The 14,904-nt window shown below is 36.4% G+C and overlaps 2 protein-coding genes across 2 annotated transcripts; both read right to left on the bottom strand.

Moving 5' to 3' along the window:
* Window positions 1-69: 69 nt before the first annotated feature.
* LOC112192418 (protein LUTEIN DEFICIENT 5, chloroplastic-like) lies at window positions 70-1,456 on the bottom strand. Its single transcript, XM_040516407.1, has 6 exons — window positions 1,360-1,456; window positions 1,163-1,250; window positions 700-838; window positions 497-568; window positions 317-427; window positions 70-210 (listed from the first exon to the last, which is right to left on the bottom strand). The coding sequence occupies exons 1-6, from the start codon at window positions 1,454-1,456 to the stop codon at window positions 70-72; spliced, it is 648 nt and encodes a 215-aa protein (XP_040372341.1).
* A 762-nt stretch (window positions 1,457-2,218) lies between these two features.
* On the bottom strand, window positions 2,219-4,392 carry LOC112192999 (cytochrome P450 714C2). The gene is made up of 5 exons (XM_024332986.2): window positions 4,070-4,392; window positions 3,682-3,908; window positions 3,347-3,594; window positions 2,840-3,194; window positions 2,219-2,750 (listed from the first exon to the last, which is right to left on the bottom strand). The coding sequence occupies exons 1-5, from the start codon at window positions 4,350-4,352 to the stop codon at window positions 2,325-2,327; spliced, it is 1,539 nt and encodes a 512-aa protein (XP_024188754.1). The 5' UTR covers window positions 4,353-4,392; the 3' UTR covers window positions 2,219-2,324.
* Between the last annotated feature and the right edge of the window lie 10,512 nt (window positions 4,393-14,904).

Raw genomic sequence — 14,904 nt, 5'->3', positions numbered from 1 at the left:
AAAGAGCCTCACTACTGAAATAACGAAAATAATTCAAAATTAAAAATACCTCAACGTACTATCCCAGTGTCATTGCTTAATGATGTCCAGTGTTAAATGAGAGAAAAGTGACTCCATCTCTACATCTTCCCCATTTGATGCAGCAGTATCAAGCTTTTCGCAAAGCCTCACTGTAGCTTGTCTGAAGAGTTTAATCATAGCTGCTACATACTACAGATTAATGGTCAGCAAAAGATAGTTACAAATAGTTTAGATGACCTCTCATTACTTTCCATAAGAAAAGGAAGCATGTAAAACAAGTGGCCAGGTAAAATACCTTCAGATGCAATGCAGGGACTATAGCAGGTTCTCGAACACACCATGTTTCATAATCTGCTGGAATGAGTCCTTTACCCATGACAAAGTCTAGAACTTCAGCCAAAATTCCCTGTTAATAAAGTAGCAATCAATTGAGAGCGAGAGAGCAATCTGGTGGGAGATTAGTTAACTAGTTTACCTTTGAATAAGCCTTTGAATTATCCCTTAATATATGTTTGGCAATGGCAGGATCAGATACTATCAAAAAGGACTACAGCAAAGATTATCTAAAGTTGAGTCCAAAAAGAGAATGACCAAGCAATTCAACAAAACCAGTAGCATATTTGTCATGAAAATCAAGTAAGTTAATAGGCTAAAAGAAACATATTAGAAACTACCAACCTTTGGTGCAAGGGTCAGCCTGAAAACTCCCCCATATGTGTGGTAAAGCTTATATAGGGGAACAAAAAAGGCCTCATTCTGAACTACACTAGTAATGATCCTTTTGCCTGTGGAATTCTTGGACCTTGTTGATATGTATCTACCCAATTGAATAAAAAGTCTAGAATCTCCTTCCGAACACCCAACTTCGACAAACCATTCTTCAGTGGACATGGATAACTAGTTACCACATTCAAATGAACCCAGAGTTATGAATAAAGACAAAAATTAAACAGTGCAAGTATATTAGCACAAATTCACAATGCCGGCCGTAATATTAGCATTTCCATCACAAAACAAATAACATTAAAACAGATTTGAGGCTTATCCCATCAGCTTAAATATGCTCAAAATCCAGTGGACTAGTTTAATTTACTCGGCAAATGAAATCAATCATAGCTGAAACCAAACACATAGCTCATACCCAGATTTGTTCACATCAGTGTCCACTGAATGAGGTCCTCTTCCATTTGAAGAGGAAGAGCATGTAATGACCGAGAAACCAATATTTTCTGCAAAACCCACCAAAATGATAAAAAAGAAGTAGAGAATCCAAAACAAAAGAAACTCAAGATTGAAAACACAAAAGGTTGAAACTTTACTACTTTAGTGGAATTGGACCTCTCTGCTTTGTGGGTCTGAGTAGTCTATTCGTTTGGAGGTTGGTTTGGATGGTTTTGGCGCGGACGAACTGAAGCAGAGGAATAGTGGCAGCCATTGGTTACAGGACTGCCACAAAATTGAATGATGCAGTTGAGAGTAAGTGACCAACTGAAAAGAGAGGAAGATGATCATGCAGCAAAGGCCAAACCCAAATGTGGCGGTTTTCTAGTGCACAAGGTAAGTGTTGGAAATTTGAAAAATTTAGGAAGTGGTAGTCCAATTGCATCAACAATGTTAATTCGGTTTGCGTAACAGAAAATCATATTATTAAAATTTCATGAAATGTTATCACTACAGTTTGGTTTAATGAACATTTTATAACACACATATGTGGTTGGTAGTAAGATAAAATGGGGTTCATTTATCTCTATGGTTTAGGGTTTTACAGTTGATTCCCTCCAATTATAGTTGGCCAAGTTTGGGTATTGAACTCCAACCATTCAGGAGATGTGCTTGAATCACCGTGCTTTTTGGATACTTTAGTTTCATTTGATAATTTTTTATATATCGATTACCTAAAACTAATCAGAAGAAAATTAGTATATTAAAGTGTTGACATAATTCGGTCTTATGCTATGAATCTATTAACTAAATTCAATCTGAATGGTCAGTTGTTTCTTGGAGAGAGTAAAGATATTGAAGAAACAAGAACTTTCATGTAGAAATGAAAGAAAAACTCACATATGCTTTATACAAAGTACATGGGGATCAAAAGATTTGAGAAAAACAAAAAACAAAAAACAAAAAATAATAAATAATAAAACTAAAATAAATAAATAAACAACAACGTACAACAACTACACTTGTTTTTTTTTTTTTGAAAGAAACAACTCTATTTTTCTTCCAACAGAAACGAAGCCGAATCTCGCCCAAAGTGTAGGACCATTTGTAATGCTATATGCTGATATTGCTGAGAGAGCTGATCACAACTTCTTCACTAAGAGATTGACTCCCTGCTCAGGCTCAATGACCAACCTTATTGCTGGTTTGTGGCAGTACTTGGAAGATAGGGAGAAAGAAAATTTAGAGAGAATAAGAGCTACTAGTATTTTGAGCTCAATCATGGCCAAGTTTTGCCCAAGACACACTCTTGGTCCAACCCCAAATGGCATGTACAAGTGAGGAAGCTTACAAGCCCCAGTAATTCCATTTGCAAATCTTTCTGGGTTGAACTTGTAGGCATCTGGTCCCCATACTTCAGGGTCCGTGTGCAATGTCAGTACCATAACCCATAGGTTCACACCCTTGGGAACAAATATGCCCCCAAATTTCATATCCTTGAAGGCCTCCCTTGATACCACAGACACCGGTGGATAGAGACGCAACGATTCGTGAATTACCATTGTTAGCTGCAAAAACAAACCAAATATTTTTCATTGTGTGAAAGAAAAGTGGAAGTACATATTTTATGCCAGTACGTACCACTATATATTAGTACCTGTTTCATCTTACGGAGCATGTCAGCATCTGGAATCTGGCCACCACAAACTTGAAGAACCTCGGCGCGGACGCGTTCTTGCCATTCTTGATTTGAAGCCAACAACATGAGCAACCATGTGGCAGAGACTGCAGTGGTCTCATAACCAGCCAAGTAGATGTTCTTGCAGTTATCAACAATGAACCGATCAGTTTCCGCTTGGCTTAGGTCACTGTTTTTGGCACCCTCAAGAACCATTTGCAACAGATCATTCTCATATGCACCTTCCGCTCTCTGCTTCACAACTTGGAGTATCAAATTGTGAACCTCTTTTTCTAGTCTCCATGCTTCTCTTCTGTTCTTTGTAGGAAGATGCCTATAGCGCACATTTTTTAGAAATTAAGGTACGACCTCCCCTAAATAAGGCTCTGCTACAATGTTAAGACAATTATTGTGCCCTAAAAGCTAAATAAATAAGCAAATAATATATCAATCTATCATATTTAGTAATTAACATAACATCGTTACCTCATTCCAGGAATCCCTGTGGCCAAGCATTTCCTAGACATGGCTTCTTGGAGATCTCTTAGTTTGTGAAAGATCACTTGCCCACTGGCAAAGTTGCTTCCAAAACAAGCTCTTGAGATAACATCTCCCGAGAAGCTTCTCATGTCCTCATCAATATTGATATCTGCCACCCCACCCTCTTCATCAATCCTACTTTTCCATGACTCTTGCAATGTAATCGCAGATTCTGTGATAAGATTTATCATCCCCTACAAGTTTAAGAACATATGAATTTTCAGAAAAACATAAACTAACCGGTTTTTAATTTTCACTGGTATTAGTCACTACTATTATACCTTAACCTTGTCCATGTATAATTGTGGAGCAAGGACTTTTCTCTGATGTGCCCAAACAGCACCATTTGAAGTTAGAATGCCTTGGCCAAGCAAAGGGCCACGCTCTTTGAACTGATAGGTAGGCTTCCCCAAGTCCAAAGATGTGCATGTGGTTATTTCTCTCACAGCTTCAGATTCATTCACATACAATATTTGTGTGTTGCCAAGGGAGAAGTTGAACACTTGACCTGCATATGATATTATGATCAGCTAGCCCCACATCAATCAGAATGTACAAGATGTAAATTATCTGACAACAGAAGTCCAAAAGTGTTAACTGAAGTTACTTAATTTCGACTAAGTATCCTAGATAGATATCTTCCATGCTGATTAAAATGGAATTACGTACCATATTTGTTTCTCCATTCTTCAAAGAAGGGAAAGAGAGTAGCGGCAAGGTTGTGGGAGGCTAGGAGTTGAGTTATGGTAGCGTCTTGGGTTGGGGACTTTTGAGCCTTCTTGATCTCCTTGATATTTCCGAGCAAGAAGGTAGGAGGCGGTCCAACAATGCCTTGCTTCCTCAGGATTGATCTTAGCTTCTCCGGCTTCATCACCAAGGCATTGTATAGACAAGCAAACAAACCCAGGAAAGCAAGCAACGCAAAGGACATGAACATCTTTTCAGGCTCCATGACTATGCTATATTTGGACGGCCCTCTCTGTACTCGCAGCTTAATTATTTGAGGTAGTAGTGTGACCCCGTACTGAACTAGTATATATATATAGTATAGGCCGGATCAAAGAATTGGTCGGCCAGAATTGGAGTCTCGGACCATTAATAATTTATTTGTGAATTGTGAACATGATGTGATTAGATGGTGACAAATTAAGAAACTCAGCCGGCAATTTCATAAAAATGTAGACTTCTTATTATTATTATTATTATTATTTTTTAAACAAAATTTGATACCCAGTCTAACTGGAAGGCTCATCCCATGTCCAGACATTTTATTGAAAGTAGAATAATGGAACATAGTGCCTAATTCTATGCATGAAGTAGTACAACGATCCTCTGAGGGTTGCTGTGTTATATAATGTATTGTAGAATATAGAGTTCCCAACACACATCATTGATAATTAATTTGGAATCAATACTATACGTATGTATTTTGCTAATGAAAGTCACATTCTTCTCCATGGAGCAAAACTATTAAGAGTTTAAGCGTATTCTTGCATAGTACCTACATGGTAGTATGCATATATACTTTTTATTTTGATTTTTGGGGATACTTACGAATCTTTTGACTTCGGCCATAATTACTTTGTATGATCAATCATATAAGATTTAAAACTTTTTCCAGCATTAACTACTAACAAAATTAACGAGAGATAATTGCCTTATCATATATATATATATATAGATACACACACACACTAAAGAAAAATACTACCCTTCAAAAAAAAAATACTATGATGCTTATATATATATATATATATATATATATATATATATATATATAGATCCTATCCAGAGCGAGGCATCGCTTTGAAATTTCAGAGCGAGGTCAGGGTTTAGGGTCACTTTTCGGTCGCATATCCACATCTCAACCGTTCAGTTTATAGGTACTAATGTATAGATCATCTCTGCAAAATTTCAACGAAATTGATGGTCTTTAAGGTATCTAACTCGCTTAAACCAATGGACGAACTGAATCTGTCCAACCTGAACCGTACTAGCTTTAAGGCAGTTATCAATGCCTTAACGACCATCAATTTGGCTGAAATTTTGTAGAGATGATCTATACATTAGTACCTAGAAACTGAACGGTTGAGATGTGGATATGCGACCGAAAAGTGACCCTAAACCCTGACCTCGCTCTGAAATTTCAAAGCGATGCCTCGCTCTGGATAGGATCTGATATATAGATCCTATCCAGAGCGAGGCATCGCTTTGAAATTTCAGAGCGAGGTCAGGGTTTAGGGTCACTTTTCGGTCGCATATCCACATCTCGACTAAACTCTAATCTCGCTCTGAAATTTCAAAGCGAGGCATCGCTCTGGATAGGATATATATATATATATATATATATATATGTTTAAGGTACGTGACTTACGTATGTTTAAGGTAGGTTGATCCTAGGTTCCGATCCATACGTTTAAGGTAAGTCACGTACGTATCCATGGACCATGGTTCAATTAGTGGTCCTCAATCAACGACGACGCCAAGTCAAGACCAGTGGCCGGCGTAGAATAGAAGGGAGACGGGGAGTTTTTTCTAATACAGTATCTCATTGCGTGACTGAACCAAACTCTTCTTAGACTTTGAGTACCGGCCTCATCAAGGCAGAACACCGGTTTTGACTAACTGACTAAGATTACCGGCCTCATCAAGGCCTTCAATACTCAGCGCAACGATAAAACTTTCTTTACAAATGCGAGATAGTTAGAGATAGAACTCCTCCACATATACTTCTATGAATGTTTGTTACTTTGCTAGCTCAGTACGTTGTTTATAGTTTAGTTTCACCAAAGTTGAAGGTAATTCGTCGAAAAAGTTGTTACTTTGAATTCTCTCACTCTAATCTTGAGAGAATTTTAACAAATATCTTACTCTTACGATACATGAACCCACTATATGTATTAGAGTTGACAATATTGGTGCCTACAGTTGGACCCGGATATCGTTGTCTTCGTGTTCTTTTTATTTTATTGGTTTGCTTGATGTTGAATTTATGCTTATGTCCACAACAAGCTCAATCAGTCTTCATGTGAAAAATGGTTGCTGACTCTTTTGGAACATATATTTCTTCCGCTGTTCGTACTCAAATTGACCGCTAGCTATAACCAAAACTCAGCTACCACATACGTACGCATTGGCCAACTTGTAAAGTCTCTCTATGATTTTATTTTCATTCGACTTAGGCATACTTATAATTCCCCACTTTTTAATAGAGGAAGTGCATATTTGACTTGATGCATATTCTCTCGCAAGCGTACGAATCGTGTCAAGAGAAGTACATAGATCTTAGTTTATCGTACTTTGGGGATTAGATGTTTGACCTAATTGAGGTAATTGGCTCTAGGACAACCCAAATGCATATAATAAAAATATAAAATAAAATAAAAACTAGAAACAATCAAGGCACCAAGTCTTGACAATGCTCGGCTTAGTTCACACCAAGCCTATTCAAAGCCACCAACTTGTAGCTAGCCTCAAGATAGATATACACAAATGAGTCGATGAATTTAATGGATGAGAGTTGATTTGAACTTAACAAAAAGTAATAAAATGTAAAGCAATTACTAAAAATGCAAAGAAAGTGTAAGCAATATAAATGAGAATGTTGGGTGTTAAGGAGGTTCCTTCACCCAAATCTCATGTGTCGGAAGCTAATATAATGTAGATGCATGCAAATTTCCTAATTAGGCGGTAGTCGTATCCAAGGAGGTTCAAGACTCAAGGACCGAAATTCATTTTCATACTATTCACACTCCGATTCAAGGGTCGTAGGAACTCACTTGACATGAATTAGAGCAGGTTGAAGGTCACTAAGTCACATCAAGAGGCCTAGAGCCTTGATTTATGACTCCCCCACTTTTACCCAAATTTAATTGTGATAAATCTATTGATGCTTGGGCTTCCCCTTTGAATTCTTGAGAAATTGATGAAGTTGGTGGTGGAGTAAGTGAAAAGAAAAGAAAACTTTCATCAACTGGTACTGGGCAATGCATGAACTTAAATATGTAATCAGATAAACTTTACCTATAAACAGGACATATATATATATATATATATATATATATATATATATATGCGTGTGTGTGTGTGTGTATTTCTTGCTATGTTCATACTCATGCAATTAGCCGCTAACTATAACCAAAACCAGGGGCGGACCGATGTTACGGTTTGAAGGGGTCCGGACCCTTGATTGTTGTAGATGTCATGTTTTGCAGCTAAAGAGTGTATAATTAACATATGAAAGTGTTTAATTCAACTGCTGGACCCCCCCCCCCCCAATTCTCAACCCAATCATATTAAACAACTTTAACTTGGCTATAATAAATAAATAACATAATAGAACAGCAAACAATTTTGTTTTTTGAGAAATAATGAAGTTAAGGAGTTAATTACTTTCTTCATTATCTGGTGAGTGATATATATTGATTTTTTTCCTTTCTTTTGGTTACATATATTTGATCTCTTTCTTTTTGTAAGCTAGGTTAATAAAAAAAATTAATGATTTGTGCATGGAGATATTGTTTTTGATACATATTTTCTCTATTTTCTAAATAATAATACTATCCTATCAAAAATAAAAAGTTAAAATTGTCATGTCAAAAACTTATATTCAAGTCTGGACCCTCCCAAGTTTCAAATCCTGGTTTCGTCACTGACCAAAACCCAGCTATGACGTACGTACCGGGCAACATGTATAAGTCTCTCTATATGACTTTATTTCCTAATGTACTCATAATTAGGCATAGAAATAATTTTCCACTTTTCTAACAGAGGAAGTGCATATTCTATGACCAAAATGAAAGTTGACAAGCCAATTTTTTCAATACAGTGCATCACGAAATTAACCCAACATAGAGATTCAAAGATGAAAACAGCAAACTCTGCGATACCAAAGTCTGAAGCAACAACCCTGACACAGGGTTTTTATTATTATTGATACTTTAAATTCTAGCTAGAATGAAAATCAAACAAACTGAGATTTATTTAATGTATATATTAGTCTGCCGGTAGCTCCAACGTACAGACGGTAATTTCTCTGACGACTAGTGCCAAGTACAGACTCATTTTCCACCACCATTGTCCGATGCTACACCTAAAGTATGAAATCAATTCGAGTAGAATATGTATGTGGTTGATCAGGAACTTAGGTGAATACAAGTTCAGCTGCATATGCAGCGAATCTGTTAATTAATGAGATAATAAATTACTTATAACAACCACATACCGTTGGGTTTTGCGAGGAAGACTCGCAGATGAGGGTCCAAAGGTAATCCCATGACTTCAAACATGGGATCATAGCATCCGTTTACAATAAGGGGCCTGCAGGCAATTAGGGGTTCATTAGTTTCAAGGCAGCTGTTAGACTTACTAAGCCTTAAACCCTTGAGTTGAAGTAATTAGTGGTCAATCAGCTAATTACTTGGGGTTTGGAGCAGGATTGTTAATGCTAGAGTTCTGCACTAGTTGGCTGGAACCTTGAGCTTGATTTGGAGAGAACCAACTAGATTGTTGAGGATTGGGTGGTGGTGGTAGGTAATCCCCATGCCAACTCGAGTCTGTTATCTATATAAATGTATTGAATGTTTCATAAATCAAAACAAAAGGCAAACAATATGAGTCAGCAACAAAAAGCAAAATAGAGAATAATTTAGATCATCTCTAACAATAATATATAGTCATTCTTTAAACTAAAAATTAGCCTTAAAAGATGAAACATACATATTTACGGCATCAAGTCACATGGTTACCGGGTTACCTTTTATTCTCGATACGATTGTGAATCTAATTATGCTTTATTGTTTTTTCTTCATTACAGATGCGTTTGTGCATCTTGTTATGTTTTATTGCTTTCTTTTGATGTTTTATGCATCACTCCATGTAATCCTCAATTTTCACTTAATATAGTTTGTCGTCTTCCTTTCAAAAAAAAAAACAATTCTATTCTAGAAGTGCTTGTAAAAAAATTAAAATATTTTATTTAACTTTGTAGAGGTTTACATGGTGTATGTTTCAAAAATATCAGACAGAGAAAGACACAAAAGATATTTAGCTACCATTATTCTTTAGCTAAATATAGCTTCCTATTTAACAAAAAAAATAAAATTTCAATTTATTTTGGACACATTCTCTCTATCTTGGCTCATTAGTTATTTTGGAGAGCATATCCTTTAGCAACTACATCAATCTCATAAGTGGCTATTTGTTTTAACTTTTAGCTATCTGTCTCCTAAATATAGAGAGCGAGATGATGGTCTCTATTTATTTTTGTTAATTCAAAAGATTTAATTTAAGTTGTTAAACATATTCATTTAAAACCATTTTATTTTTTCATTCAATAGATTATTTAAATTCAAAACTAGATAAACAGAGAGAAATTGATGCACACGTCTTTAAAAAGTGGCTAGCCAAAATAGCATTTTAGCGAACATTTATAGCATCTTTAGCAGACTCTCTATTTTTGCTTCTTAGCTATTTTAGAGACCATGTTTAGTTTTTTATATATTTTAACTGCTGCACCAGACTCCTAAGTGACTCTCTATTATAACTTTTAGCTATCTCGCTCCTAAATATAGAGAGCGAGATGAGGCTCTCTATAATTTAAAACATTCATATTGAGTTATTTTATATAACATATAAATATATTTAAACTATTTAATCTTCATTTAAAAAATAATATAAATTCAAAACTAGTTAAAATAGAGAGCACTGATGCAGACGTATTTCTAAAATAGCTAACTAAAATGACTTTTTAACTACTTTAGCTGAAATTTAACTCAAAAATAGCTAGCATTGTTAAAGATGATCTAAATTACTTTGCTAAAGTTAATTTTGGGTAATAATTGACTAATAAATACCTAGCATTGCTAAATATGTTCTAAAATACTATGTTAAAGTTAATTTTTGATGCAAACTTAGCTACAATATATTAATTTAGTAACTTTTTCGGAGATGCTCTTAGAATATATGAAAGACTAGTAGTAATACTAGTACATACCCTTGGAGGCCTCAATGGCGTGTGATCTTGATCAGTTGGTTCTCCATATGGATTTCTATTCATTGGGAAGCCAAACATTCCCTGCTGAAAATGGCTTTTTAGATATCTACTTAATTGAGTTTTATAAAAATTATGAAAAATAAAGAGCAGATATTTGTTTTAGCTAGATCAATGAGACACATCAAAGGTGCTACTTCTACCGTCACATACTCAATTCAAATCATCAGTATTAGTTAAGTTTAGGGCAAACTATTGTTTAGTCCCTGAAGTACGCCTTCGTTCTCGTTTCAGTCCCTACCTTTCTAATTTAATCCCAAAAGTCCCTGAACTCACAATTTTCAGTCCAACCGGTCCATTCCATCCATTTCCTCCAGTTGCTCGCTGACGTGTCAATTATGTACTTGTCAACTCAGTGCCACGTAAGACAAAGAGTGTGTTAAATGACGAGAATGCCCCTGCTTCAGTTTTGGCAATTTTTTCCTTCAAAATGGTCAGTTTTTGGTAGTCATCACGAACATGAAATCGAAATACCAAGCTTCAATTGAAACATCAAAATCAAAGCATGCCCATTTGCCTCATTAGCCCAGATTTTCCACACCTTTACTCTTTCCCTACGCCATTGCCACAAACCCACACAGCAAAACCCATAAACCCTTATTCTTATCCACACCTTTACTCTTGCTCGACGCCAAATTCGGAAACTTCTCCTAGTCTTCGGCACTCCAGCAACTCGCCAAAAACATCGACATAAGCGATATCCCATCTCCTAATGCATGTTGGATTCAGAAAATCCCAACATTGTGAGCAATCAGAATATGAAACTCCCAAAAGGGTTTGTCGGTAGAGAGCCCCGAGTTGGTGGAGAGGTCGGCCAAGTAGTCGTTGACGGCGGTCTCGTCGTCAACGCCGGAGGAGACGGGGTGGTGATCAAGGACGATGACATGGCGGTCAGGGTCGATTTGGGTGGTTTTGTGCCAACGTTCTCGGTCGTGGGAGTCATGCATCATGCGGCTAGAGAATCTTGGGTGGGTGAGCATGACGGAGGACTTGACCTGGGATTTGATGGAGTCAATGTCTATTGGGTTTTTTGAAGCCGATGACGCAGTGGATTATTTGGTTCATTTGGGGCTGCAGGAAGAGACGGCAGGCCGGGGTCATCACAGGCTCATCAGAGTTGGTTGTTGCAGCTATCGCCGATGAACCCATACTGGATTCTCTACTGGCAGCAATGAGCACGGGGTGTGCTCGTTAGAGGCAGAGGACTTGGGTGGCTAGTTTGACTCGTCGGAGGTCGCGTGGGCTACTTACGGGCATCGCTAGATGATGAAAAAGTTGCCGGTGGATCATCGGAGGCCGCTCAGCACAATGGTGGTGGAGGTGAGGCAACATGGTGCCTAGATATCCACTGGTGGAGGAGAGAGAGAAACCCATATCTATTTTCTCTCTCCTGGAGCTCTCACACACTATGTCTAAAACTACTGAAACTGAAGCAAAGGCATTCTCATCACTTTACACAATCCATGTCTTACGTGGCGCTGAGTTGGCAAATACATAACCGACACGTCAGCAAGCAACCGGAGGAAATGGAGGGAATGGACCGGTTGGACTGAAAATTGTGAGTTCAGGGACTTTTGGGATTAAATTAGAAAGGTATGGACTGAAACGAGAACAAATGCATACTTCAGGGACTAAACAGTAGTTTGCCCTTAAGTTTATAAGGTTTATGATTAAATTTCAATAACCCTCAAATGTCCAATTGCTACGTTAAATTAAAAAATTAGAAAGTATAATATATGGAGGATAAAACAGTAACTTAAGTACATAGAAAATAAAAAGAAAATGCAACGATAAAAGAAAAATAATGTGGGTTTAGTTTCAAATTAAAGTAACTCCACTTAAGTTTTTAGATGCCTTGTAGTTTGAGAAAAAAATAAAACTTAATAAAAGTAGTTACCAATTGTACAGAGCTGCCCATCTAAATGACATATTTTAGAGACAGAGTAAGGGACAAGTGCATCTGATGGTGAGGATAAGCACACATATTTAAATTGTTATAATTTCAGCATTTAAATTTAATACATGTGGTTGAGATCCACTTGTCCCTCACAGTCCATAAATTGTCCATCATGTGAACAAGACTAACCAATTGTATATATGAAAAATAAATTAAGAAAAAAGCCAATGAACACGTGCGCACGAGCACATGTGAAGAGGCTAGTATTCAATTAAATCCAAAATATGTCAATATAGATTGATTAGAGTCGAATGAGCTAGACATACGTGTTGGTTTGATGTATAACCATAAATGGGGTTGTTTAATTAGTCACAAAAAAGAAAAGAAAGAACAAAAAGAAGCATTACAATGTCGAGATTGAATCATCAATCTTCCAATTACTTTTTTTAATATTATCACTTCATTCCTTTTATCTTTTGGCCGGTTTAAACTGACACATTTGTTGCTCTACATGGTGATCAATTGGCATGTTTTGGGAATTGCTTGATGTACGGATACGCAAGACATGAAGCTACAGATAACACTAATTAAAAAGAGTTACAATGTTTTTCAAAAGATAAAAATAGATATCTTTCTCGAATTTTCACTAAAAAGTTTCAGTGTCTTTCAACGAATTAGAATCTTCCAAATAAACACCACTGGATATGTAATTGATGATCAAACTTGTAATGATCATATGGAGAAACTATTAACGTCCAATAGCATTTTCTAAACACGAAACTAAGTTTAAAACCCTAGCTATCATCCACTCAAAAAACATAATATATATATATATATATATAATGGCAGACAAGCAATGTTAACACAACAAGATATGATTTCAAAAGTTATAGACAGATCGAGAGAAAAAACTTATATGTTGGGAAGAACAATACATACTTGTTGATCACTAGACATATTTGCGACTGGAGTTTGATTTAGATCCACATCCAATGCCTGATTTTTCTGCAATCCTTGAGACTGGATTGCTTGCGGCGACCTATATGTGATTAATCAAATATGGAGTTGGTGAATTGTACTAATTTCCATATTAAGTTTCTTCCTTTTAAAATTAGGGGGAAACAACAAGTAGAATGCATTTAAATTTTAACTTGGAAATTACAAGGTACAATGTATCGTTTGAAATCCATATAGGTGTTATCCTTGATTCCGTATGAATACAAATATCTATATATGAAAAGGATATATTCAAGCAAATTTACTATAGACATACCAACAGGGTGGAACTACCCTGGAGTTGCCAAACACTCATATGAGTTTTAAATGTGAAATAAAGGTACAATGTAACATTTGATAAAGTCCATATATAAATAGTATGCGCATGTTTTTTTCCCCTTTCATTCCATGTAAATACTACATAGTGAAACATTCTATTCAAAAAAGTTTACTAGAAATCTGCAAATATCCACCAACCTCCACCACAAAAAAAAAGAAAAAAAAAAGACATACATTCATCCAATCTATTAAATGCTGCACCAATTTTTTTTTAATCGAAAGAGGTACCCTGGAGTTGCCAAACACTCATATGAGTTTTAAATGTGAAATAAAGGTACAATGTAACATTTGATAAAGTCCATATATAAATAGTATGCGCATGTTTTTTCCCCTTTCATTCCATGTAAATACTACATAGTGAAACATTCTATTCAAAAAAAGTTTACTAGAAATCTGCAAATATCCACCAACCTCCACCACAAAAAAAGAAAAAAAGAAAAAAAAAAAAGACCTACATTCATCCAATCTATTAAATGCTGCATCAATTTTTTTTTGAATCGAAAGAGGTCAATCAAATATTATAATTCAGCAAGCAGTATCAGAAACGACACACCCCAGAAGGGCCGAGAGAAAGAGTCGTCCTTTAGGACATACAAAGAACCTATTCCAACCAACCAGAACCTCACACTCTTGGGCACATCCACCTTTTAGAAAGTTCACGTACCATTATTCTAACAAAAACCAAGATAGTCAGAAGCAGATTAAATAAAATTAACAACCGAGCAACTAATCTTTGCACTCTTCCAACTCTCAAAAAAAGAAAAAATTGGTCATAACTTCCTTCAAAAAAGAAGGAAGAGTGACTAAAACAAAAATACAAAATAAAACAACCGGAGAAGCCTTAAGCGCCTTTTGGACCCGAATTCTAGTTCCACAACCCATAAACCAGGAACAGGCCTAAGAAGCCCAAATCATGGAAATTGCTATAGGCACCCCACAGCTACTTCCCATAACTTTCAGGCCACCGGCACCGTGAGTCTGCGCTGCCACTGCATGACATCCTCCACCGAGAGCTCGTACAACCGCCAAAAATCTTCCACCACCGTACCTCGCGCCGCCGCTGAAAAGCTTCGGCGTCTCAAGGCTTTAGATTCTATTAAGATAGACTATCCACTTACAAAGTTGAGGTTTACTTCTTGGAACCCTCATTGTTTGCTTGTGAATATTTTTTTATTTTATTTTAGAGGACGACAATAAATAAAGAGCTATCATAATACACAC

The sequence above is a fragment of the Rosa chinensis genome, chromosome 3 (assembly GCF_002994745.2).
Source record: "Rosa chinensis cultivar Old Blush chromosome 3, RchiOBHm-V2, whole genome shotgun sequence".
NCBI lineage: Eukaryota > Viridiplantae > Streptophyta > Magnoliopsida > Rosales > Rosaceae > Rosa > Rosa chinensis.
This window is presented reverse-complemented; position numbering and strand designations above follow the sequence as displayed.